Raw genomic sequence first — 27,636 nt, 5'->3', positions numbered from 1 at the left:
ACCTTTGTTCTCAATAATGTACATGGGCAATCCAAAGATAAATTAAATCGAAATCAGAATAAAAATATATGTCTTATATGTGCATACTATCATCATATATGTTATAGTATAATAAATATATGCAAGTTAAGATGTCATGATCAATGGTAAGGATGCATGTTCATAAATTCATTGTTATACATGCGTATACATATATTTATGTTATGCCTCACTAAGTCTATGACTTAGCGTGTAAGTGATTTACACGTAGGTACCAAGAATCGAGCATAACCGAAATAGGAGTGGCAATAACAGGAGCACTGCCAGAAGATCAGATCAGAAGTAACTGATAAAGTATGTATTTTGTCGTGTATAGTATGTTGGCATGTAAGTAAAGTGTCAGTTATGAATGCTCTAATCAATTTTGGTTGTTTTAGTCATGTCATGTAAGTAAACCGCTTTTATGTTAACGAAAGTTTTAAATTTCCTTGATTTTTGGTCAAGAGTCAAAGGTTGAAAAGTTAATGTGACACCTCAGACTCGTATCCGGGTTGGGTACGGGTTGAGGGTGTTACATGCTGTGATGTACATAATTTACAGGACTTGTAAATTGATGCAAGGCCATGGTTTAATTGTTTATCACTTTCTGTATATTAGAAGTTGGATTTTCATTATTTAAGTGATGACTAATAGTGTAATTACTGGTAAGACAACATTGTTCTGACTATCTCCAACTTTGTATAATTTCAACAAAGTTCATCTGGTTCTCATCACTGTTTATCAATTGCTTATCCTTTTGAAATGTGCAATGTTAAGCTCTTGTATCTGATTTATACAAGGATGGAACTGTGTTTGTAACTAGAATGACCTTCAAAACTTAAATGCATATCAGACCTTTTATATGAAATCTATTTGTGTAATGATACTGATGGCTGGAGCTTTAATTAGATGCAGTTAGTGAACGAGACATGGCTGTATTTGCAGCTGGAATGATCCAGGTAAGATACTGCAAATATTACGGTTTTCAGTGTAATATTATCTGTTTGAACATGCTGATAAATATTTTGAGAGGTTAGGTGTATTGATCGTTAACTCAAATGACTGGCGGAACTGAAGGGAAAATCTTTCCTATGCCGTTCTGCAGCCAGCTTTGTTTCTGCTGGCATTGGAATTATCCCAAAAGCTCCAATCCTACCAAAGGATATAGGATTAAGTAAAGAGAGAAGTGGTGGACTCATATGTTCCGAAAACAACAAAACAGGTCCAAATTTGGTGAATTTTAGAAGTTTATTTTTATTCTTAGTTTTAAATTAATTTTAAAAGGTCATTGTTATTTCTATTTCGGTTTCAATCCAAAGCCTATTAAATTAAATCTATTGTATGTCTATCCTGTTATTTCAATGTTTATGATCAGTTGAGCCCTTTCTTGGACGGAAATATGACACCACCCGCTCCTTTTTCCAAGTGGGATAGAATTGCATGTGGTATGGATTACGTAGACTAAATGCATCAACATAGAATTTCTCTAAGTAGGTTCCAAGACACTTAATGGTCTTCTTCGAGACTTGCCTAAACTAAAGAAAAGAATTTTTAAATACATGCTAAAAGAATGCCATGTGAATATTAAATCCGAATTATCTATGCCTCATTACAATTTTGTCTTAGTTGGCGGTCTTGAAATTTCCTTCCTCGTGCCTTGAGGATTCAATTGATTAAATGATTGATAAGATGAACTCACTATAAAGCCATATATATATATATTAGCCTTCAATTTTATAAGTTGATATTCTCTTCTTTGCATGTCTTTCATTCAGGTTGAAGAGCTTCAGTTACAGTATGGACATATGTTGAAAAGCATTGAGGTGACCAAAATTCATAATATGTATCTTTGTTTTGTACTTTAAGCTTAATTGGTCTTTTTGACACCAAAATATGTGAAACCTACCGCAAAATTTTGCAATGTGCCCAATGTACTAGTGGTTTGTACTAGGTGTAGAAAATAGAGAAGACGGTTTGAAGCAGAGAAGAGATTGTATTCTCTGTAATTTTTTCTCATTGAAAATGGCTACATAGTTTAGGTCTTGATAAGATGTCGAGTACAAAGTAAATAAAAATAAAACTCTAATAATTAAATTACAATAAAACTCTAATTTATTTGGCTACAATCTACACTAGGTACTAAGTTTTTTTCTTTGTTGTGAACAGGTTTCTGTTCACAAAGTTGAAATGAAGTCATCAGAAGAGAGGGAGGAGGAAATTAATAAAACTGCAGAGATGGCTTCTGTGTTTCTTGAAGCTCGTAAAGATACTCTGATAATGAGCAGCAGAGAACTCATCACGGGAAAAGGTTTGTTTCTTAAGTTTCTTGGAAAATCCTCATGCATGAATATAAAATAATTCTTGCTATTTTTGGAAGACGGGTATTAGTGCAATATTTTTGTTTCTCTTTTTCTCTTTATTGAAATGGCTATTGTTTAACCTTCCTTTCTTGATAGCTGCTTCTGAGAGTTTAGAGATCAACTTCAAAGTGAGCTCTGCACTGGTTGAAGTAGTCAGGCGGATAACTACAAGACCTCGTTATATTCTGGCCAAGGTACTTTAGTTAAATATTGACCAAGCATTGCTTGGTTATATTTTATAGGCATTCAGGATCTGATATCCCTCGGAAGTCATGTACTTCCATCTTATAGGAAAGTTGTTCATCAAATTCTTTTTGCTTTCATAGAATTCCTTTGCAGTAATTTCCACCAACTTCATTCTTTGGCAGCTGAAGATGATAAAATGTTTTTATTTGCAGCCTCACTATGATTACCTGCTATTTTTATTGAATAATGTTTGACATAATTGATAACTCTGTGGTTAGTGATCGTCGCATCTCTTTTTGTTTAAATTTTTGTCTAGAATCTTTTGCCATAAAGAAACTGGGAACCCTGTGAGTTTTGAGTTGCATTTGAGAGAGATTATTTCAAATATTCCAAACTTAAAGAATGCATGTTGCACAAATATAAATCAAATGTAGCAAACAAATGGTTAATTTGATATTGTTCCATCTTAACTTGTTCAAAGCAGATATTGACATTTATTTATCGTCTTTCTGGATATTTTAGTTTACTTTGTTGGTATAGATTTTACTTGGAGTGATATTTAACCTTTTATCATCTTTAGAAGATTTAAAATTTCTAATGAAGGTCACCCTTCAGCCACATATCACTGCAATGAAATCATTTTGCATTTTGTATCTTCTTCATGTTATGTTTTTCACTGGTTCTTACCAATTGAGAGCAACCAATTTTGCTTATTCAAATGTTTTGAAACAAAATAATGGCCTATGCCTTTCTGTTTTAGGGTGGAATCACCTCATCAGACCTTGCTACAAAATCTCTTGAAGCAAAACGTGTCAAAGTAGTCGGACAGGCCCTAGACGGAGTTCCTTTGTGGGAGCTAGGGCCTGAGAGTAGTCATCCCGGAGTTCCCTACATTGTTTTCCCTGGTAGAAGTTATTTCTTTCTTTTTTGATGTCTTTGAACAGATTGTACTAAAATCAAAAAGTTGAGCCTAACTCTAGTAAATTACCTTTCTCAATAGGTAATGTTGGCGACAGCAAAGCACTAGCAGAAGTAGTGAGATCTTGGGCTCACCCACTCAGACTCTCATCGACAAAGGAGATCCTTATTGTAATTGTAATTAGTAGATGCTCTCTTTTACTATTTTTCTTATTATTAATCCTTCCCCGGGTATTGACAATGTTTCTCTGCTTAAAGAATGCTGAAAGGGGTGGCTTTGCTGTTGGAGCCTTCAATGTCTATAACATGGAAGGAGTTGAGACTGTAGTAGCAGCTGCAGAGCAAGAACGTAGTCCAGCTATTTTACAGGTCAGAAGCTGGTTTTTTGAAATTATATAAAAAAAATATTCACATAAAGAAGACGTATCATTTTTCCCTTGCACCATACATTGACATCTGTGAGTTTCGAATTTGGATTCATCTATTTTTTTCCTGAAAAAAAACTCGTCACCTGATGCTACCTATTATACATATATGCCCAATAAGGAACCACCCTGAGCCTGATCTTATGGCTTACATGTCCAACAATTAACTGCTGAGGCCAATCTTAAATGACATACAACTGTCCAAAGGGTAAAATTGGGACCCAGTTTTTGCAATTACCTATGCCATTTGCGTAATTAATTTAAGAGATGCAAAATCAAGTTATGTAGATAATCATTGGTTAGGGGAAGACCTTACTGGAATGTGGCAGACACGTGCAAAAAGCCCTAGCAGAGCATGATCTGGTTTACCTTTTTAGTCTGGATTGTACATTCATAACAAGGATACAGAAAATAAGAAACTTGAATGCCCTTGTCAACTCAAGGTTGCAGGATATAACCTTTATTTAATTTTTGTATTGTGCATTTTGATTAATGTTGGGCTTTGATAGGATAGAAAGGAGAACGAATGCAAAAGATTTTAATCTAATGGAAAAGTTTCAACTGGCTTCCAAATTTAGCACAGTAATTCCTTAAAATGATTTTGTCATTTCAATCCTCTTTACAAAGAAAATTTTAGTGTACCCCTTACATGACCATGTCTCATAGGCCAACCATCTACAATTTGTTGGAACCTTTTTCTTCTTTCTTTAGTTCCAATTCCAAAAATAATTTATAAAAGATCCATTTCTTTTCCAGGTTCATCCTGCTGCGTTTAAGCAAGGAGGGGTTACATTGGTTGCTTGCTGCATATCTGCTGCAGAACAGGCCAGCGTAAGTAGCCCTTCATTTACCAAGTCAGAATGGAAAAAAGAATGGAATAAGATGCAAATTGAATTATATAACATGCATCCAAAAGCGGTATCTTCAGTGTGTCTGCCTTGTAGTTTTCAAATTGTCGATTAAACTTTGTCCTGGTAATAGTAGCAAGAACATCTGGTTTGTGTTTACTGGGATGTCTCCTTTGTGTACTGCTGGTTATGCTAAAATTTTGAGTTGGTAAACCCATTACAGATTCCTGACATACATACATACATACAATTCAAGCACAAACTGATTCTTTTATTTTAATTTTCAGTTTGTGTTTCATCTCTTTTGAGAGAGAAAATGCTCAGGATGAGGCTGTTATTTGTTCCTTGTTGAAATCGCATACAATAATCTTCTGGATGTTGTATTTAGCTCCACATAGGCCTGAGAACAAAACCATCTCCCTGAAGATGAAATTTATTGCAAATAGCATAACGTAATTATTCAAGTGCTAGTTTTACAAAACAGAGGGGGAAAAATAAGGAATTTGAGTTGATGCCGGTGCATGTATTGCAGGTTCCCATCACTGTTCACTTTGACCATGGTACTTCAAAGAAATAACTGTTGGAATCTCTTGAGCTGGTGAGTTAGCATGTTTTAACCAAAGTGAAAACATGAATTAAAAACGTTATAGAATTCTGTTTGTGGAATGGTAATTGTTGGTATTCCTTATGTGTTTACATAGATTAGTTTGTTTATGATATAAAATTGCTTTTTATTACTGCTAGGGATTTGATTCAGTAATGGTGGATGCTTCGCATCTTCCCTTTAAGGATAATATCTCATTCACAAAGCACATATCAAACTCGGCCCACTTAAAGGATATGCTTGTGGAGGCAGAACTTGGAAGATTGTCTGGAACTGAAGATGATTTGACTGTTGAAGATTATGAAGCAAAGCTGACTGATGTGAATCAGGTCACGGAACTTAATCAAATTGAAAAATGCTTTGCTACTATCATTTCTCTATTGCTCATGAAATTCAGGCTCGAGTATTCATAGAGGAGAATGGGATAGATGCCTTGGCAGTATGCATGGGGAACGTGCATGGAAAATATCCAGCAAGTGGTCCAAATCTCAAACTTGATTCGCTTAAGGTCAAGTATACGTATTTATCATGTTATTCTGTAGCTTATTAATATCTCGATTCTTGCTGGTTTATAATTAGCCACTCTGTTGAATTCTGTCTTGCTAGTAGCAGGCTGCATTTACTTGGGAGTGTTTATCCTCTTTGTAGACACCCGTTTTTGTCCGGGTCTTTTTTTATCATTATTTATATATTTATTATTATTATTATTATTATTATTATTATTTATTATGTTTATGTTTATTAATTACATATTACAACATTTTGTGCAGGCCATCCACTTAAGCCCAACTACAATCAAAACCCAGACCCGGTCCAACAACCCAGCTAGGGTTTCATCTCAATGTTCCAGCCGCCTCATTTCTGGCCATTGGATCTGGACCCATCCAACGGTCCAGATCACGCAGAGCTTAGGGTTTGAAACCCTAAAATATCATCAGCTCAGCCGTTTAGCCTTCCAGCTCCAGCCGCCGCTTGACTCTTCAACTTCAAGCCGAGCGTCCCCTCGCCGACAGCCTCTGACGCCGGCTGCCTGCATCCACAGTGACCGAAGGTCCCCCCACAGTCATCTACAGTAAACCACAGCAACCCCATCAATCCCTATAATCCCGAAAATCTGGGATTCTATCACCCAAAAAAATCAGAAACCCATTCCTAAATCTGAGACTGATCCCCTATTTTTTTCTAGACATCATCATCTCAACAAGATCCAACAAGCAAAAAGGAAAGATAAAAAGACCAAAGAGGAGAAGATAAGGGGATTCAGTGATAACCAAAGAAAAGGATAATCAGATTCGGGTTTTCGAAGAAATCACGGAGAGAGAGAAACACCGGGGTATTCGGGGTTGAAGAAAAAACCTAGAGAGCCATTCGGTGAGAGCCCAAAAAACGAAAAATAAACCAAAGAAGAAAAGGAAAGGAGGGATTCATACCTAGGTTGGAAGTTTGGGGGAGCTGAGTCGCCGGAGATGGAGAAACCGAAAGGTTTCTCCTCGGATTTACCACGTTTGAGCCGCTTTTAGGCCAAACGGAGGCCAGATCCTTGCTCAGGGCCTGGAGACGCTTTGAATAGTGTCGTTTTCTCTCCCTCCGGCGTCGGCGTACGGCGGCGGCCGCCGGTCAGAGGCGGCCGGCACGGCGGAATCTCGCCGTTTCCAGAGAGGTTTCTGGATCTCATCTCTCTCTGTCTCTCTTACTCTCTCTCTTCTCTAGGTTAAAATGAAACAGATGGCCGGTTTAAGGAGATATTTGGGCTATTTATAGCTTGTGGGAAACGGCGTCGTTTTGAGGGGACGAGTTCTGTAATTTCACGCATGGGGTAACTACGCTTTTGGTCCCTGATCCTTTGTAACCGCACGATTTAGCCATGGAATGAAGTTTACATTATTTCAATTTGAGCCTTTATCTTTTCACTTTTACATTTTAGTCACTATCCTAGGTATTATAACATTTTTGTTTATATTTGGTTCTGGTTTCAGTATTTATAAATGTTACATCTTAGCCACTGATTTAATATTTCATGTATGTTTCTTTGATATTCGAATCTGGCCATCACATTTATAAATATTTTATTTTAGTCCTATTAATGTATGTTATGTCATTTTTGTGGATATTTGACTTTGGTCCCAATGTTTGTAATAGTTTCATTTTAGTCACTAATTTCGTGTGTTGTGTATTTTTGTGAATGTTCGAATTTGGACAGGATATTTATGTATTTACATATTAGTCACTGTAGGGTATTTGGTTTAATTATTGTTCAGTCCCTCATGCTATATATCATATTTTTGTTTATGTTCGATTCTGGTTTTAATATTTACAAATGTTTCATTTCAGTCACTGAATGTTACCTTTCTTTATTTTAATTAGTATTTTTAATTTACTTTGTTTACATTATGGTCAATGTTTTAAGTATAAATACTTTAGGTAAATTTATTGTTTGCCCTTACGAATTTATGTTTTAATTTGTTTTAGTCCCTTAATTACTTATTTTTGTATTTTATTTTGGTTTGTAATGTTTATTTATTTTATTTTAGTCATTTATATATGAATGTATTTTACATATTACATGGTTATTTGTATTATGTAAATAATGTGTTTAATTCCATTTAATGTAAATATTTATATTTCCAATTACATTTATTCTCATTATATTTGTATCTATGTATGAAATATTTGATTTTCGATTTTATTTTCAAGAATACATATGCGTAGAATGAGCGTGGAAAGTACCACTTGGTCGAAGTGGTGTGATCCGGTACGGCATTTTAACGACATAGAAACTTGAAATAAGTTAAGTATATTTTGCTAATTAATTTGTTCAAACGATGCAATGTGTGTTATTTTAAGTGACAATTTACTTTATTTTATGTGAATGTAAATTTCAAAATTTTTAATTTGTATTCAATTCACGTTTTTAGTTAATCAATTTATTCGTATGTAAACATTGTTTTTAGTTATATTCGATTTGTATTTTTAACATAATCAATGGTAGAATATTCTTTTACGAATGAGAAATGGTTGAAATAGCTTTCCCGACGGAGGATTGCAAATTTCAAGATTTCTGATTGAGTTAAAGGATTTTCTTTAAATAATTCGAGGCAAATTAAATAAATCTCAATAAATGGATCATAGGTTAATTTTATATTCGATTTATCATTTCCATCATTTACGACAATGTGCAAGCGACACAGTACCATTTTTGGACGCTGTGGGGGTGCTTACCCTTCCCCACACGTAACCGACTCCCGAACCTGTTAAATTTGATTTCTGGTAAATGTAGACCATTTTTGTCTTAAAAAATGATTTTTCTTAAATTTCTTTTAAAAAGACGTTTTTTAGGTATTCGACCTACCTAACCCAAAGGTCGATGGCGACTCTATTTAATTTAATCCAAATTAATCCAAAATACTCAATTTTTCAAAATAAAAGTCATAATCGTTTTAAAAATAATATTTAATTGTTCCACCTAAAAAAAATGGTTATGACAGCTTGGCGACTCCGCTGGGGAATACTTTTTTTAGAGAGTCAGGCTGTATGTCGTTTACATATTGTCATCTTGGTGGAAATTATGATTTCTAGTTTTAGTTAATTTATGATCCGTTTATTGAAATTTTTAATTGCTTCGTTTTTTGTCGTACTAACATTTTATTTTTGGCTTTCAGCTTTGTCAGGATTTTATCATTTTTTCCTTGTTTTGTTGTCCTTTTGGGTCGAAGGTAGGTATATTCCTCCTCACACACATCACATACATGTGCATAACATAAGCTCCAGACACGAGCTTCGATCCAAATTAGTCGGGGTGAGTGCTTTACTCTCGTAAGAATTTATTCTTCGTATGAGTTTTAGCAAATAACCCATGGGATACATATCTTATACCTTCGTAGGGATTTATTCCTCGTATGGGTATAAGACATTGAATCCCCTCGAATTGAACTCGTTCCGTTAGAAACCTGTAATGGGTGAGGATCGAGGGTTTGGCAGCCCAAGGGGGCACCGACATCAAGGACAATTCGAGTCCCATTTTCACGTTAGAGCCGAAACCATGCATATAGTGAACCGTAGAACGATCACCCTAGGTATAGTTATATCGAATTTCTGTCCGTCAGTAGGTACCCAAACTAAGTATACACAAAGGAGGAGCATTTCTGAACCTTTCCTTTTTGCTTTAAATTAGGTTAAATAAAAGCATGCGAACTAGATACCATGCGGTTAGGATTAATTTCTTGAAAAAAAAAATCATTTTGGATAGATAGCATGTCTAGGTAGGAATGTTATTTATTGAAAGCATGTTCGGATAGATATCATGACGGGTAGGTGTTATATTCATCTCTGAATTTCGTTTTTATTTGTATCAATTATTTTACATGTACTAACTTATTTTTCTCTTTTGTTTGTGTATACTAACTTATTTCTTATCTTTTGTTTGTGTCATTTCGTCATTTGCATTGCATTGCATTGCATCATCATAATGCAAAAGTGTTGATCCGTAAGGGGATATTCGAGAGAAAATTTTCACAAGAAGAGATAAAAGTTTTCAATTAAGTGATCGCATACACAGACATGCATCGAGGGCTAAAAAGAAGTCCAGAGTACAAGAATGAGATTTTCTCGAAGATCGTGCATCATTCGAGACTGATATGATAATCCACTGATCTAAAGAGTAATCCAGCAGTAGATTCTCATCCACAATTATTCCATCGTTAACCATCAGGGAGTGAAGCACAAACTTCAGCATAGCCGAGGTATTAATGGAGTTAGTTTACAGAGCATTGAGGGGCATCGGTTCCAAGTACAAAGATCCGAGACGAAGCAGTGAGCTCGAAGATCGTGCATCATTCGATACTGAGATGATGATCCACTGATTCAAGGAGTAATCTAGCAGTGGAGTCTTATCTACAATCATTTCATCGCTAGTTATCAAAGAGCGACACACCGACCTCACTACCACCGAGGCATTAACGGAGTCAGATTACAGAGCGCTTGAGGGGCATCGTTTTTGAGGACGAAGATCCGATATGAAGCAGTGATCCATTCCAGGCTCACCATCTAAGCGAAGACATGTCTGTAAAGTGGACTGTCTTGTAATGTGAAATTTTTATCTCTGGTGGGAATTGTTCTACGGTATTTATCGTTGGGATCAATATTTTTGCATCCGCATTTGTATCATTGCATTTTATTCAACATTCATTTAAGCATTGTTACGTGCATTAATCATACCTTGTGGGAAACTTTGAGGAAGCGCTTCTAACTGTGCAACTGCATTCACACAATATTGAAAATGGATGCAAAATTTGAGGAATTGAAGAAAGAGCTGAACGAGAGTTTGCAAAAGTTGCAAGCAGAGTGGGAGGTTAGAATGGAGCAGATGCAAAAGAACACCGTGGATCGTATCTTGCAAAACCAAAAGGACATAGTTGGCCAAATGGTAGCAAAAATGGCTGAGCTTAACCAAGGAAAAGGCAGAGAGAAAATTTCCTTGACCCGTGAAACAGTTGAATGTGTGAAGGCACAGGCTAATTCACAACCACTTATCTCGTCCAACAGGATTCCTAGTTACCAAGCGACGAGAAGAGCCAAGAACGAGATCCCAGAGAATTTGAAACAGTGGTGCAGAGAGACATTTCAGGGAATGAGAGGACAAACCTCTCACAACGGGATGGATGCAACAGAACTAGTACTAGTTCCCGACTTGGTGCTCCCGCCCAAATTCAAGATGCCCGAGTTTGAAAAGTACAGGGGAACCAGTTGCCCCAATGCCCACGTCACGATGTTTATTCGAAGGATGACTGGATACACTAACAATGATCCGATGTTGATCCACTGTTTCCAAGATAGTTTGATTGGACCCGCTTCTAGGGGGTATAATTAACTGAGTCATACTCAAGTCCGCTCCTGGAGGGATTTGGCTAGTGCTTTTCTGGGCCAATACAAGCACATGATTGATATGGCCCCGATCGAACAATGCTTCAGAATATGAAGATGAAGAATTATGAGAGTTTCCGACAATATGCTCAACGATGGAGGGATGTCGCATCTCAAGTGCATCCACCAATGACTGAAAGAGAGTTCATCACTCTATTCATCGATACATTGAAGTCTCCATATATCGACTACATGATAGGGGTTGCCACTAAGAGTTTTTCTGACATTGTCATGTGTGGAGAAATGATCGAAAGAGCAGTCAATAATGGCCAGATGGGAGGCACTAGTCATTCCGACAATGAGGAAAGAGATGATATTAACATTGAATGATCTTATCTAGCTAATCTGGGGACCAAACCTCATAAGGCATTCTGTCGCATCAATCCAATCCCAATGACATATGAGGAATTGCTCCCAATGCTAGTTGAGAGGAACCTTGTGACTCCAGTTCAATCCAAACCAAGAGAGACCCCATATCCTGAAGGCCATGATATTAACGCCATATGCAGCTATCATGTTGGGAGCTCGGGGCATACCACTGACAACTGCAAGACACTAAAACGCAAAATCCATATTATGTTTTATTCAGGGGTATCCTAATATTAAGCCAGAGAAGTCATTGCATCAACCACTTGCATCCATAGAGATTGTTTTGTTTGAACTCGTTTTTGTTCTTTATTCAATATTTGCTTAAATATTTTTAATCTTTGATGACTGAAATGATGCTACCTTCTAAGGTTAAATAATTGAACAAATTTTAATCTTTAGTTCTTTGAATATCGAATGAATTACATATTCTTTTAATTCTTCAAGAATTATAGATTTTTGACATATGGCAAGATTAGACCTATTTTATCCTGTCTAAAACCCTAAAATAAAATCTCGATTTTTACCCGAAATAATTCTTGGTCACTACCAAGGAACCAAATTTTGACATTCTATCTCTTTGAGACCTTGAAATATTCTTTTCGACCTTGAAACATTCCCTCTCTTTAAGGCCTTGAAACATCCTTTCCACCTTGAAACACTGCATTTATTTTTTGAGACACAAAAGTCATACCCATACCTTTCTTTGAGTCAATAAAGTCACAATAGTCTTCTTAGACGTAAAACCAACATTTTCTACCAATAAAACCTACAGACATTGAGTACGAGATGCTCACTTGAACATAAACCTTCCTACAAAGAAGACACAGTATGGGGCATCTCGCATCAATTTTCTGAAGACGAGCATGAGCAATGGAGACATGTTGAGAGCAAGAAGCGAAGAGAAAAAATGGAATTCATTCAAAATAATTCTATCATGCATTAATTACTGTTTTCATTTAAATAAAAATTAATCCTGAAAATTTATCCCCCTGGGGATACCTCTTCTGCAAGGACTTCTGTCTATGAGATGATGAACGGCTTTCTTTCTTTATCCCTTCACAAAAGGAGAAAATATATCCCTTGTGTCCCCATTTGAGCCTGAATGATATTTTCTTTTGATTCAACCCTAACCAAGGATCACCCTCCACACTAGGGGGCAATGTGAAGGAAATCTGAGTGAAGAAAATTGATCCAAATGAGATACCGAAAGGTGAACCAGACGCAGAGTGCAAAGATCAAACCAAAGAAAAAAACAAAGAGCAAAGAAAAAAAATCAAAGCAAAAATCAAAGAAAAAGCAAAGAACAAAAGAGGACAAAGAACACAGACAAAGAGTCTCCTGACTTAAATGACGCATTGAGCTTCAAACCGTGAGATTAATAAAAAACAATCACTCTAGAATCACTTGACTCGAAGATCATAAAACATCAAGAGAAGGACATGCGAGTATATTCAAATTGAGCAAAACAAGATCGAAGGCATCAGAGTTAATTGATCCTTGGTTCAAATACCCTTAAAACACATGTTTGGGCCTTTTATCCCTTTCTTTCATAACCCTGAACCATGACCTACATTACGTGCCTTACAAGTCCCTTCTAATCATACATGGATTTCTAAGCGGAAGAGACTATCCTCATATTTCATCCCGCCTATCAGGATTAATATTTTACTTATAAAGATTTTCTAAAATCTTTAATGCATGATAGAGAAAAATAACAAAGGGGGGTTAAAGACGTAAAATTCTGAGTAACGTCTTGAAACCAAATGAGGATTCGAGTTGAAGACCTGAAAGGGGCGGCTCGAATATGAAGATTATTACATAGGAGACGATTGCTCAAATCCCTTGATGAGGCATCACACAACATGAATGAGAACATGAGAGTTGGGAGTCAGAGCACACTTCCAATAACTGAGTACAGAAGCTACTCCATCAGATCAGAGAACATCAAATAAATGAGAACACTATACTTTTGACCAAAAATAACCACTTGAGACTTTTTTTATCCTTCCTTACTTAACCATTTCTCAAAGATAGCATTGATCTTGACACTTGTCAAATAGCTATAATTTATTGAAGGATTAAAAGTGTAATTAATTCTTTGATATCCAATGAACTCTTGTTCTATGATTTGTCAATTGTGAAACCTTAAAAGCGGCAATATTTTCAAATCTTTTGATTAAACATTTTCAAAACTATTGATATTTTCAGACTTTTGAAAACAAAAGAAGAAGAAAAACATTTTCAAACAAGATAATCTCTCTGGAGGCGTATCTTGGAATTCAAAAAATATCTATCTGAAGCTCAAGATCGAAGCTGGGGCAAGAGAAGCTAAATTTTGGGGCAAAATTTGATGGAACAAACAAATGGTCTCAGGTCAAGGTTTGTAAGAGTACACATTGGTGGAAATATGGACAAGTTGAATCAATGATAGAGTGAAGACTGCTCTCGCGATCATTCTCCTTCCAGATCGAGAAGAGTATACACATACATACATACATACATACATACATACACATACATACATGATACATAAAATTTGTATCAAACATTTATCATCATGTGTATTAAAGACATTTTCTCCTCACTTGAAAAAAAAAATCAAATAAATTTCATATTGACATCTATCATAACATCCAAGATAGTTAGTCAAAAATGCATCATTCTGATCTTTTCAGGAAATAAGAGCTCGGAAATAACCAGATGTTTTCAACTTGAAAGAACAATGCAATCCACATATTTGGCTTCCTGAAGTCAACAATCAGATCCTCTGAAGACGTTTCCTCAACCTACAGGAACAAGAAGACTATCTATCATCTTTGAGGTTTTTTATTGAAGTAAAATTCAGTCTCTTGAGACATTTTTACTTTGAGATCCAAATTTTGAATTTGTTTCACATTAAACAAAGTTGATCTCATTTGAGATCGTATCTATTTCAAAACAAATTTCGTCTCGCTTGAGACATTTTTCCACAAATTTTGAGAATTTTAAAACAAATTGTGTTTCGCTTGAGACATTTTTCCTTTGAGATACAAATTTTGAATTTGATTCACTAAAAACAAAATTAATCTCACCTTAGATTCTTGTTTCTTTCAAAACAAATTTCGTCTCGCTTGAGACCTTTTCCCTTTGAGATCCAAATTTCGAATTTGTTTCACATTAAACAAAGTTGATCTCACTTGAGATCGTTTCCTCAAAAATAAACTTTGTCTCGCTTGAGACAATTTCACTAAAAACAAATTTTGTCTCATTTGAGACTATATCTTAAAGCAAATTTTGTCTCGCTTGAGACATCATTTTCTCTCATAATACAAATTTCAAGGTTGTTGTATTTAAAGCAAAATTAATATCACTTGAGATTTTCAAAGCTGATTTGTCTCGCAAGAGACATTTCCCCTCTTAACAAATCCTGAAATTGTTTCATTTGAAACAAAATAAACACTTTTGAAAACCACCCTTGAGATCATTTCCATATAAACAAAATTGACAATATTTGAATCTTTTAAAACGATTTTTTTGTCTCTCTTGAGACAGTTTCTCTTGAAAAAAAATCTTTGAGTTTGTTCCTTTAGAATAAAAATCTTGGAGTTTGTTCCTTTTGAATAAATATCTTTGAGTTGTTTCTTTTGAAAAATCTTTGAGTCTATTTATTTTGAAACAAAGTTTTGTCTCTCTTGAGACAGTTTCTCTTGAAAAAATCTTTGAGTTTGTTCCTTTTGAATAAAAATCTTGGAGTCTGTTCCTTTTGAATAAATATCTTTGAGTTGTTTCTTTTGAAAAATCTTTGAGTCTATTTATTTTGAAACAAAGTTTTGTCTCTCTTGAGACAATTTCGTGAAAAATCTTTGAGTCTGAAACAAAGTTTTGTCTCTCTTGAGACAATTTTGTGAAAAAAAATCTTTGAGATTGTTTCTTTTGAAAAAAATCTTTGAGTTTGTTTCTTTGGAAACAAAATTTTGTCTCTCTTAAGATAATTTCTTTTAAAACAAAAATCTTTGAGTTTGTTTCTTTGGAAACAAAATTTTGTCTCTCTTAAGATAATTTCTTTTGAAAAAAATCTTTGAATCTGTCTCTCTTAAAATGAATTTTGTATCTCTTGAGACAGTTTCTCTTGAATTAAATCTTTGAATATGTTCATTTTGAAAATCTTTGAGTTTGTTTCTCTTAACAAAATCATCTTTGAGTCTATTTCTTTAAAAACAAATGTTGTCTCTCTTGAGACAGTTTCTAATGAAAAACTAACTTTTGAGATTGTTTCATTTGAAACAAATTTGGTCTCACTTAAGATGGGATCCATCTTTGAGTCTGTTTCTTTTGAAACAAAATTTTATCTCTTAAAGACAATTTCTTTTGAAAAAAATCTTTGAGTTTGTTTCCTTTGAAACAAAATTTTGTCTCTCGAGACAACTTCTTTTGAAAATACCCACATTTGAGATCGTTTAGACAATTTCTTTTAAAACTACCCACCTTTGAGATTGTTTTTATTAAAACAAATTTTGACTCCCTTGAGGCAGTTTCTCTAGAAATACAAAATCTTTGAGTTTGTTTCACTTGAAATAAAACCATTTTTGAGTCGTTTCACTTGAAACATTTTCTCTTGAAACATTTTCTCTTAAAACAAGATCATCTTTGAGTTGGTTTCTCTGAAAACAATGTTTTATCCCTTAAAACAATTTCTTTTGAAGAAAAATCTTTGAGGCTATTTCTTTGGAAACAAAATTTTGTCTCACTAAGATACCATTTTCTGAAAAACAAAGTTTTGTCTCTTATGACAATGTCTTTTCAAAAAAAAAATCATTGAATCTCTTTCTTTGGAAACAAAATTTTGTTTCTCTCGAGACAGTTTCTTTGAGAAAAATCTTTGAGTTTGTTTCTTTGGAAACAAATTTTACCATCATTTGAATCTGTTTTTCTTGAAACAAAACAAACAAAGTCTATGAGTATGTTTTTCTTAAAACAAAAAACATCTTTGAGTTTGTTTCTCTCGAAACACTAATCTTTGAGATCAATTCCCTTTAAACGAATTTTGTCTCATTTGAGACAGTTTCCCTTTAAACGTCGTCTTTGAGTCGTTTCCCTTAAAACGAATTTTGTCTCTTTTGAGACAGTTGCTTTTAAAAATATCATCTTTGAGTTTATTTTTCTTGAAACAAATCTCTGGGTTTGTTTCTTTTGAAACAAATCTTTAATTTGGTTTCTCTTGAAACCATGACTCCTAAAGATGGCCAGCCGTCCTCATCATGTAGGAACCGTGTCATCACCAGACCAGATCTCCTCATCACGTAGGAGCCGTGTCAACCATAGATAACCAGTCGTCCTCATCACGTAGGAACCGTGTTATCACCTTTAGATGGCCAGAACTCTTCATCACGTATGAGCCGTGTCATTCCCCAGATCAGATCTCCTCATCACGTAGGAGCCGTGTCAACCATAGATAACCAGTCGTCCCCATCACGTAGGAACCGAGTTATCACCCTTCCTAAAGATGGCCAAGAACTCTTCATCATGTATGAGCAGTGTCATCCCTCGACTAGATTTCCTCATCATGTAGGAACCTTGTCACCTTTAGACGACTCGAACTCTTCATCACGTATGAGCAGTGTCGTCCCCAACAACCAACATTATCCAATTTCTAAGTTTAAAAGGGAGAGAACCAGACAAAAACGTGATGTCTTGTCGTCTTTGCCCTATTCTTGTTAACACAAGAATGTGCAAAGAGGGGCAGCTGTAGACACCTGTTTTTGTCCGGGTCTTTTTTTATCATTATTTATATATTTATTATTATTATTATTATTATTATTATTTATTATGTTTATGTTTATTAATTACATATTACAACATTTTGTGCAGGCCATCCACTTAAGCCCAACTACAATCAAAACCCAGACCCGGTCCAACAACCCAGCTAGGGTTTCATCTCAATGTTCCAGCCGCCTCATTTCTGGCCATTGGATCTGGACCCATCCAACGGTCCAGATCACGCAGAGCTTAGGGTTTGAAACCCTAAAATATCATCAGCTCAGCCGTTTAGCCTTCCAGCTCCAGCCGCCGCTTGACTCTTCAACTTCAAGCCGAGCGTCCCCTCGCCGACAGCCTCTGACGATGGCTGCCTGCATCCACAGTGACCGAAGGTCCCCCCACAGTCATCTACGGTAAACCACAGCAACCCCATCAATCCCTATAATCCCAAAAATCTGGGATTCTATCACCCCAAAAAATCAGAAACCCATTCCTAAATCTGAGACTGATCCCCTATTTTTTTCTAGACATCATCATCTCAACAAGATCCAACAAGCAAAAAGGAAAGATAAAAAGACCAAAGAGGAGAAGATAAGGGGATTCAGTGATAACCAAAGAAAATGATAATCAGATTCGGGTTTTCGAAGAAATCACGGAGAGAGAGAAACACCGGGGTATTCGGGGTTGAAGAAAAAACCTAGAGAGCCATTCGGTGAGAGCCCAAAAAACGAAAAATAAACCAAAGAAGAAAAGGAAAGGAGGGATTCATACCTAGGTTGGAAGTTTGGGGGAGCTGAGTCGCCGGAGATGGAGAAACCGAAAGGTTTCTCCTCGGATTTACCACGTTTGAGCCGTTTTTAGGCCAAACGGAGGCCAGATCCTTGCTCAGGGCCTGGAGACGCTTTGAATAGTGTCATTTTCTCTCCCTCCGGCGTCGGCGTACGGCGGCGGCCGCCGGTCAGAGGCGGCCGGCACGACGGAATCTCGCCGTTTCCAGAGAGGTTTCTGGATCTCATCTCTCTCTGTCTCTCTTATTCTCTCTCTTCTCTAGGTTAAAATGAAACAGATGGCCGGTTTAAGGAGATATTTGGGCTATTTATAGCTTGTGGGAAACGGCGTCGTTTTGAGGGGACGAGTTCTGTAATTTCACGCATGAGGTAACTACGCTTTTGGTCCCTGATCCTTGGTAACCGCACGATTTAGCCATGGAATGAAGTTTACATTATTTCAATTTGAGCCTTTATCTTTTCACTTTTACATTTTAGTCACTATCCTAGGTATTATAACATTTTTGTTTATATTTGGTTCTGGTTTCAGTATTTATAAATGTTACATCTTAGCCACTGATTTAATATTTCATGTATGTTTCTTTGATATTCGAATCTGGCCATCACATTTATAAATATTTTATTTTAGTCCTATTAATGTATGTTATGTCATTTTTGTGGATATTTGACTTTGGTCCCAATGTTTGTAATAGTTTCATTTTAGTCACTAATTTCGTGTGTTGTGTATTTTTGTGAATGTTCGAATTTGGACAGGATATTTATGTATTTTACATATTAGTCACTGTTGGGTATTTGGTTTAATTATTGTTCAGTCCCTCATGCTATATATCATACTATTTTTGTTTATGTTCGATTCTGGTTTTAATATTTACAAATGTTTCATTTCAGTCACTGAATGTTACCTTTCTTTATTTTAATTAGTATTTTTAATTTACTTTGTTTACATTATGGTCAATGTTTTAAGTATAAATACTTTAGGTAAATTTATTGTTTGCCCTTACGAATTTATGTTTTAATTTGTTTTAGTCCCTTAATTACTTATTTTTGTATTTTATTTTGGTTTGTAATGTTTATTTATTTTTATTTTAGTCATTTATATATGAATGTATTTTACATATTACATGGTTATTTGTATTATGTAAATAATGTGTTTAATTCCATTTAATGTAAATATTTATATTTCCAATTACATTTATTCTCATTATATTTGTATCTATGTATGAAATATTTGATTTTCGATTTTATTTTCAATAATACATATGCGTAGAATGAGCGTGGAAAGTACCACTTGGTCGAAGTGGTGTGATCCGGTACGGCATTTTAACGACATAGAAACTTGAAATAAGTTAAGTATATTTTGCTAATTAATTTGTTCAAACGATGCAATGTGTGTTATTTTAAGTGACAATTTACTTTATTTTATGTGAATGTAAATTTCAAAATTTTTAATTTGTATTCAATTCACGTTTTTAGTTAATCAATTTATTCGTATGTAAACATTGTTTTTAGTTATATTCGATTTGTATTTTTAACATAATCAATGGTAGAATATTCTTTTACGAATGAGAAATGGTTGAAATAGCTTTCCCGACGGAGGATTGCAAATTTCAAGATTTCTGATTGAGTTAAAGGATTTTCTTTAAATAATTCGAGGCAAATTAAATAAATCTCAATAAATGGATCATAGGTTAATTTTATATTCGATTTATCATTTCCATCATTTACGACAATGTGCAAGCGACACAGTACCATTTTTGGACGCTGTGGGGGTGCTTACCCTTCCCCACACGTAACCGACTCCCGAACCCGTTAAATTTGATTTCTGGTAAATGTAGACCATTTTTGTCTTAAAAAATGATTTTTCTTAAATTTCTTTTAAAAAGACGTTTTTAGGTATTCGACCTACCTAACCCAAAGGTCGATGGCGACTCTATTTAATTTAATCCAAATTAATCCAAAATACTCAATTTTTCAAAATAAAAGTCATAATCGTTTTAAAAATAATATTTAATTGTTCCACCTAAAAAAAATGGTTATGACACTGTTCTAAGCTAAGTTCGGGTTAAGGATGGATGTCGTGGTCAATTAAATTACAGTGTTAAAGAGAACATGATGCATGCTTAAACTAATTCAATTCATAAAAAACATTTAGTGAGATCTAAATGGTGCTTCACATGGAACTCTTTGAAGGAGGTAGGCAAATTTAGAGTCAAGACAGTTCTTTTCTAGGGATGAGGTACACATTTATCACTTATGTAGTTCATCTAAATTTAAATTTACTGGTAATCTTTTAACCGGTGTAGTTTCAACTATAATTATAGTTTTGAAGCATATTTCCGCAAGATCTTTTATGCTTTGTTTATTTAAAATATTACGATTCTTTTTCATTTTTATAATTAATCCTGTGAAGGGAAATTTCATCGTATTCTTAGTTTGTGAAATCTTCGATTAAACCTTTTCTCTATGTAATTTCAATGATTTTTTTCTCTATTATATGAACTAAAACCAAAATTTTTTATTTTTTATTCTTTTTTTCTTTTCCTTTCTCGTGGTCACATTTTCAACTAAGGGTCCATTTGTTTCACGTAAAACGTTTTTCCTCATTTTCCAGTGTTTGATTGGAGGAAAATTGGTTGGTCAACGTAAAACATTATCCTGGTCAACAGAATTTCCTTTATGTTTTCTGGAAAATGACTTACGATTTGATTTTCCGTAAATCATTTTCCGAACTTTTCACTTCAAAGAAAAAATGCTCAAAATAATTTTATTTTATGAATTTAATATTAATAAAATATTTTAATATCATTTTAATCAAAATATTAATTATTAAAATATTTAAAATATATTTATTAATATTTCTAATAATATAATATTATATTTTTAATATTATAATAAAATAATCAATTATATTATAATAATATAAGATATTATATTTTTATTTTAATAATATATAATAAATTATTAATAAAATTTATATTATTTATTAATTTCATAGAAATAATATTATTAATAATGAATAATATTATTTATATATTTAATATTAATCTAATAATCTAATAATATTTTAATAAAGATATTTAAAATATATTAATTAATATTTTTAAAATATAATACAACACTATTACTTTAATAAATAATTATTTCAATAAAATTCATCAACTAATGGAAAAAGGGTTTAAACAACATTTTCCAAACATCGTAAAACGTTTTACAGAAAATGTTTTTCAAAAAATATAATTCATTTTACGTAAAACATTTTCAGTGAAATAAACAGACCCTAAATATAAACCATGGTACCTCAAACAAAGAACTCTTGCAATCTTTTGAGCTGGTGAGTTAGCTTGTTTTTACCACAGTGAAAACATGAATTAAAAACGTGATAAAATTCTTTTTGTGGAATGGTAATTGTTGATATTCCTTATGTGCTTACATAGTATTTGTTTGTTTAGAAGGTTCCCCAACTGTTATTTCTTGGCCAAGTTTGCTCCAAAATTAAAAATATGATGGTGCAATGACAATAGCAAAAGGCTTGTGGTAAATCTGGAGTACTCACATAATCAGAGAGGTAAATTTTCACCTGGTCCCTTTAATGTCTACTTATATGTTTTACAGAGCTTTGATTGAAATGCATTCTCATGTCAGTAACTAGTATTGCACTTAGATGCTTATAGATCATCATGGGCTGATGGCAGATTAGAAAAAATCATGGTTATCGAGAAGCTAAATTACATGTCGGTTTTTGTTCGTTTAATTGCTAGATTCGGTTTTCCAGTATTATAGCATAATAACATTTTAATGAACCCATCCTACATAAGTCCTTGGTAGCTTTGGTAAACCTTTCCTCGTTGTTCAGGATCTATATGCCCTAAGTTCAAAGAAAGGAGTTTTCCTTGTGCTGCATGGGGCCTCTGGTTTGTCCAAGGAACTAGTGAAGTTATCATCTACTATCTACTTTCTCTGTGGGGTTTTTCACATATAATATCGACAGTTGAAGAATTTGCTTATGTTCTGTACTAGATGAATGAATTCGAGGCCGATTGACCTTGTTGATTAAGTTACCTCGGACAGGGTTGCATAGATCACGGTGTGAGGAAGTTCAACGTGAACACGGAGGTACAAAAAGCTTACATGGAATCCCTGAACAGTCCCAAGGGAGATCTAGTGCATGTAATGGCTTCTGCTGTAGAAGCCATGAAAGCTGTGGTTGCTGAGAAGATGCATCTATTTGGTTCTGCTGGAAAAGCCTGATGGTTTGGGGGTGAACCAGATGTGTGATCACTGATCCTGCAAAAGCAGGAAAAGGGTTGCTTGTGCTTTCCAATTTATAACATATTATGATCCTTTTGTGCATTAAAAACGTCATATTATTCATTTCCTTTTGGAAACAAATAAATGGACACAAACTGTTGTTAAGAATGGGATAGGCCATAAGGCTTAAACAATAAAAAAAATAGGTTGAATTAGCAAGAATTGACCAGATATCTTGGGGTTAGGCGTTTATTGATGAATGTAATGAGCATAATTACATCGACTTTATTTGTACACAAACTTTCAAACTAAATTAACATTATTAAACGCATTCATAACTTCCATTGATGGATTCAAATTTTGGTTCCTCCATGGAATCCTATTCTCCTTGGTACCTGACTTACCCATGGTTTTAACAGCTATAATCTGATCAAAATGAAACTTGGGATCGTTATCACCCTTAGCCTTATGAAGGGTCTCAAGAAGTGCACGTTTGTGCTTGAAAACGCTTCCCTTGGCTTTCAGATACATTTCATGGTGCATGTGCTTATCGATCTTCTTCATTTCCCTATACTTCCGAAGGAGTCGCCTGAGGACACGACATCTTCTCATCCACAAAAGCTTGGATGGTAGCCTTGCTTCCCTTGTTCCCTTTCTCTTGCCGTATCCTTCTCTCCTGGGATTGCCTTTCCTGTGTCTCCATCCTGAGCGACTTACGTTAGGCTTTTTGATAATAACACTATCCTTCACAAGCCTTCTTATGTCCATACCTGCATCAATATTACTATTAGGTCCATGCACATTAATGAAACATGCTTCTTAGTTTATATTTATAATCTTAACAGTCTATTTTCATTCATTCAACGAATATCATTGATAAGTAAAAAATAAAATGATGAATAAGGAGACGTACGGGAATTGGCCACGGAGATAAGAAGGGCCTCGGAGGGGTCGAGCCATAATTTTGCCTTTCCACAGTTGAGGAGGCTTGCAGCCAGCCGCTTCTGCACCTTCAATGATACCATTGCTACTGCTATGCACACACACTTGTAACTTCTATTTCTCTCCTCTCTGTATATATGTGACTAAGGCACCTTAAATGATACCATTGCTATTGCCACTATTATAAATATACTTTGTCCAATGAATCTGCTTGTGATTTACTTTCTTGGGCTGCAAGTGTATTCCATGTTTATTGTTTGACTACAATCACCTTTTCAACATTTCACTACGTTCCTTTTCTTGGGGACAAAGTTTGTTGACTATGAAGCATAAATTGATCACAATATTAATACTACAATCTACAATTATAATTTTTTTTTAAATGTAAAAACTATAATAATTGTATAAAATTCCAGAAACTATATAAAATTATCTTTACAAATTTTTGAATAATTATAATATTTTTATAATTTGTTATATTTTTAGAAATTTATATTTTTTTTACAATTCTTTACACATTTTAATTTTTACAATTTTTCGGTTATAATTTTATAACTTTCACAACTCTTTATAATATTTTATGAACCTTTTACAATTATTATAGTTATATGATATTTTAAAACCTTTTACGTTATTATCCTGATCTTTTTATAATTTATATAATTTGCCATATATTTTCAGTTTTCTAATTTTAAAAAGTTACTGTTGTTTTTATGACTTTAATAATTTTAAAGTACTTTTGTACATGATAACATAATAATTTACATAAACATTGACAAGAAAATAAATGATATTACATAACTATTTCGTCACTTTTTCTTAATAAATTGAGAGTTTGATGGTCAAATACATTTCATTGATTTTGACCAATTTGATAAAAAAAATTAAAATTCAATGATCAAATCAAAAAATTAAGAATCAAAATAACAAAAAAAAGGTCATTATTGCCTACAAATAATTAATTATGCAAACTATAGCAATCGACGACTTAAGCCATCGACTCGAAAGCTTAGAAATTGAACTTGTCCTATTAACATAATGCACATATATATTTGAAACCAAAATAAGTACCATAACCATGACGTATCATCATAATGTGAATTGGTAGTGGTTAGGTAGAAGTTTCCAATATTTCGACAAGGCGATAGCCGTTTTCATTCTGAACAAAAGGCAATGCAAGAAGGGCAAAGTACGGTTTTGTCGGGTTTACCACGCAACTGCACCTTTCGTTAACAATTAATCAAAGATAGACAGGGTACCATTCCATACCTATGCAAATTGGGTGATCTGGTTATCATTAGTAGACTTCAGCCCTCATGAACTGAGTTGCAGTCATGGTACATCCACAGTTTCGAGTAATACCAATGTAGGCATTAACGACCGGAGACATCATGGAAGAAGATATTATGAATTCTTTCTTTTGTATAAACCAAGAGCCAATGTACATCCAAAAGGGAGAAAGTCATTCTATATAGTCATTGTTGACGAAAATGTATCAGGTCTAACCTAACTCTAAGGCCACAATGAACATATCGATCTACATGGCTGCTAAATCACGAATATAGTCTTCCCACATTTCGGTTGCAATTGAATCCCTTAACTGTAAACTATGTTCTGGATGTTCTGCTCCAAATGCAACTTCCAGATCATAGGTATCGACTTGTATCATTGCTTGTTCCACCTCTAGTGGAGCCAATGATTCCTTTATCTGTAAGGCAGTCTTCGGTTCGTACATTTTAAAAAGCATATCATCAGGTTTCTCCCTACGGATGTAGTTATGCAATGCACATGCTGCTACTACCAATTTCACCTGTGTTTGCAATGGGTAAGGAGGGGCTGACATCAGAATAGGGAACCTTTCCTTTAAGGCCCCAAAAGTACGATCAGTAGTATTTCGCAGCAAGAAGTGTCGTTGATTAAATAGCTCCTTGGCATCTTGAAGATGATAACCACTGGGAAATTCATCCGAATTATAGGGGACACCAAGATACGGGGCAATGAAGCCTGACATATTTGAATACTTATTATCCACAAGGTAGTATCTTCCTGCATAATGGAAAATTTTCATCCAACTGCTAAAACTGGAACTTTAGGAAGTAATAGACAGCTTAAATGTATTATTCTAGATGTTCCTAGAGATTTAAGGCTACATCTGGCGTCCAAATATGGATTAAGATCCCATTCCTTAAAATAATGCTTGGGTTAATTATCCAAACACCAACTGACAATGTCAATTTATTCAGCATCCAAGAGAGAAAAACTAGTTAGTATCTTATGAATATGTAAATACCTTCAGGGACTTGCAGCTTGTTACGTCTGGTAAGTGCTGAATTTAGAACTCTCAAATCTGATGCTGAACCCTCCCAGCCAGCTAGAACATAATGGAATTTAAGATCAAATGAACAAGCTGCCAGAACATTCTGAGAAAGTAATCCATTCTTATTTCGGAAAGGTCCTTGCTCATCTACACCAACCATCACTGGAACATATATGCCATCAACGGCTCCCACACAATCCTAGAAAATGTTGTTGAAAATGAGATAAAAGTAACCCAAAATAGATATTAGTAAAATTACTGATTAGGAGCACCTTAAAATATGGATAAAATCGAGGATCCTGCGAGATTTCTGGTGGAACATCAGATCCTGGGGGCTGAAAGAATTCTAATGAAATTGCCATAATTGCATTCAGAACATTATTAAAATGGCGACTGATGGTTTCACCAGAGTATCTGAATAACTCCTGCACAGCCCGAGTCCGTAGATTATGGCCAATTATGAACAAAAAAATGGCCAATTGCTCCTCAATCTTGATACGATTTGTATGCCGAAGTAAGCCTTTGCCTTGTAGAATATCACATAATTTGTAAAACACTGGCTTATCCATGCGAAAATTTTCCAAACACCGCTCACTCTGTCCATTAAGGACTTCATCTACAAACTTCATACCATTCAATGCAAGATTATGGCCCAGTTCTTTGGGCATAAAATTTCCATAGATTCCATCCTTTTCATCATCAGATCTCTCCATGAGAAAACTAGCCACTGCACTTAAGAAGACATAAATCAATCATCAGCATACATTATTTGGTTTAATAATGTATCTAGTGATATACCTATAAAATCTCCATTAAAACAAATATCAAAACAAGCAATTCTAATGGGGTAGTGAACTCATGACATAAGTCAAAATAACTTGAAATTTGACATTCTGTAGCTTCAGTTGCGAAGATAAAGCAATGGATATTCTGAAATCCAATGCCACCACCTTTGCTATAAGGTCACTATTTACTCATTTTTTCAGATCTTTAAATCCATTCCTGTAAATTCTTCTTTAGTCACAGCTATTCATTCACCTGCCTATTCATTCACCTGCTGAAATCATTGCACAAATTTCTTCCCAAAGATTTTCTCAAAAAATGTCGGAGAAAATACATAAAAAAAAAGCACAACAGACACTGATGAAAGGGATCATAGATAAACAGAGAAGACTTTTGTCATGAAAACAAAAAATGAATCGTCACCAAGCTAAACCTACATATTCAAACCCTAATAATCCAAGAAATGCAGTTCAATGTATCCTTTTGATATCTAATCAGGCACATTGGAGGGGCAACTCCCTCCAAAAATTTCAAAAAGATAATTGAACAAATATAGCTGCCTTCCAGAGGAAAATAAATCATAATAACAACAAAAACAGAAGATAACCCACCAATTGTTTCAGATACATCAAACAATACCGCGTCGTGAAAGTATAGATAAATTACACTCGAGTAAAGCTTTTTTTCTATTAATTGTAATCTAAAAATGAGAGTAAATGTTTGGAGGAGTGTTGTATTGTGTTGAAAAAAGAAGAATGAAAGCAATACCTGGGAAAAGCAAGTAAGGAAGTAATTGCAAATAGGAGAGCGATAGAAGCGGCGGCGGCGGCGGCGGCGAATTTGCGGAGTGCAGAGTGTTTCCACCGTCTCCTCCGCCACGGAGAGGATTTTGATCACACTTGAGAAGCAGGGTTTTTTGTTCAACGTTTTGCTGCCATTCTCATTCGGCTATAAAGTTCGGCCTACTTTCCTTTCCTCTAATCAACCCAACCCACCTTGATTTATCTCATCTATTTAACTTTTGGCTTAATTCACATTTCCACTCAAAGTATACATTTCCTCTATGTTAGTCTCCTAACTTTTTTTATTTTCAATTTACCCTCCAAACTATCAGTTTAAACTGTGTGTAATGCAAGGACTGGTGCAGTATTCCAATCTAAGGGGGACGAACATAA

At 34.6% G+C, this 27,636-nt stretch overlaps 2 protein-coding genes and 1 pseudogene across 4 annotated transcripts; 1 reads left to right on the top strand and 2 right to left on the bottom strand.

The window, feature by feature from the left end:
- The first annotated feature begins 819 nt into the window (after positions 1 to 819).
- LOC120158820 lies at positions 820 to 22,638 on the top strand (annotated as a pseudogene).
- Positions 22,639 to 22,686: 48 nt separating this feature from the next.
- LOC120158592 (60S ribosomal protein L19-1-like) lies at positions 22,687 to 23,478 on the bottom strand. Its single transcript, XM_039169418.1, has 2 exons — positions 23,333 to 23,478; positions 22,687 to 23,189 (listed from the first exon to the last, which is right to left on the bottom strand). Exons 1-2 carry the CDS (start codon positions 23,442 to 23,444, stop codon positions 22,723 to 22,725), a joined length of 579 nt encoding a protein of 192 aa, XP_039025349.1. The 5' UTR covers positions 23,445 to 23,478; the 3' UTR covers positions 22,687 to 22,722.
- A 1,248-nt stretch (positions 23,479 to 24,726) lies between these two features.
- LOC120158557 lies at positions 24,727 to 27,418 on the bottom strand. 3 transcript variants are annotated; one of them, XM_039169379.1, is made up of 5 exons: positions 27,230 to 27,418; positions 26,085 to 26,405; positions 25,951 to 26,006; positions 25,652 to 25,877; positions 24,727 to 25,407 (listed from the first exon to the last, which is right to left on the bottom strand). In XM_039169379.1, exons 2-5 carry the CDS (start codon positions 26,389 to 26,391, stop codon positions 24,899 to 24,901), a joined length of 1,098 nt encoding a protein of 365 aa, XP_039025310.1. In that variant the 5' UTR covers positions 26,392 to 26,405; positions 27,230 to 27,418; the 3' UTR covers positions 24,727 to 24,898. The 3 variants fall into 3 exon arrangements, with proteins under 3 accessions (XP_039025310.1, XP_039025309.1, XP_039025308.1); XM_039169378.1 differs by having other exon boundaries at positions 25,951 to 26,410; XM_039169377.1 differs by having other exon boundaries at positions 25,951 to 26,405.
- Positions 27,419 to 27,636: the final 218 nt, after the last annotated feature.

Source organism: Hibiscus syriacus, unplaced genomic scaffold (assembly GCF_006381635.1).
Source record: "Hibiscus syriacus cultivar Baekdansim isolate YM2019G1 unplaced genomic scaffold, ASM638163v2 tig00111330_pilon, whole genome shotgun sequence".
Taxonomy (NCBI): domain Eukaryota; kingdom Viridiplantae; phylum Streptophyta; class Magnoliopsida; order Malvales; family Malvaceae; genus Hibiscus; species Hibiscus syriacus.
Note: the sequence above shows the minus strand (reverse complement) of the source record. Positions and strands in the feature narration are given on the sequence as shown.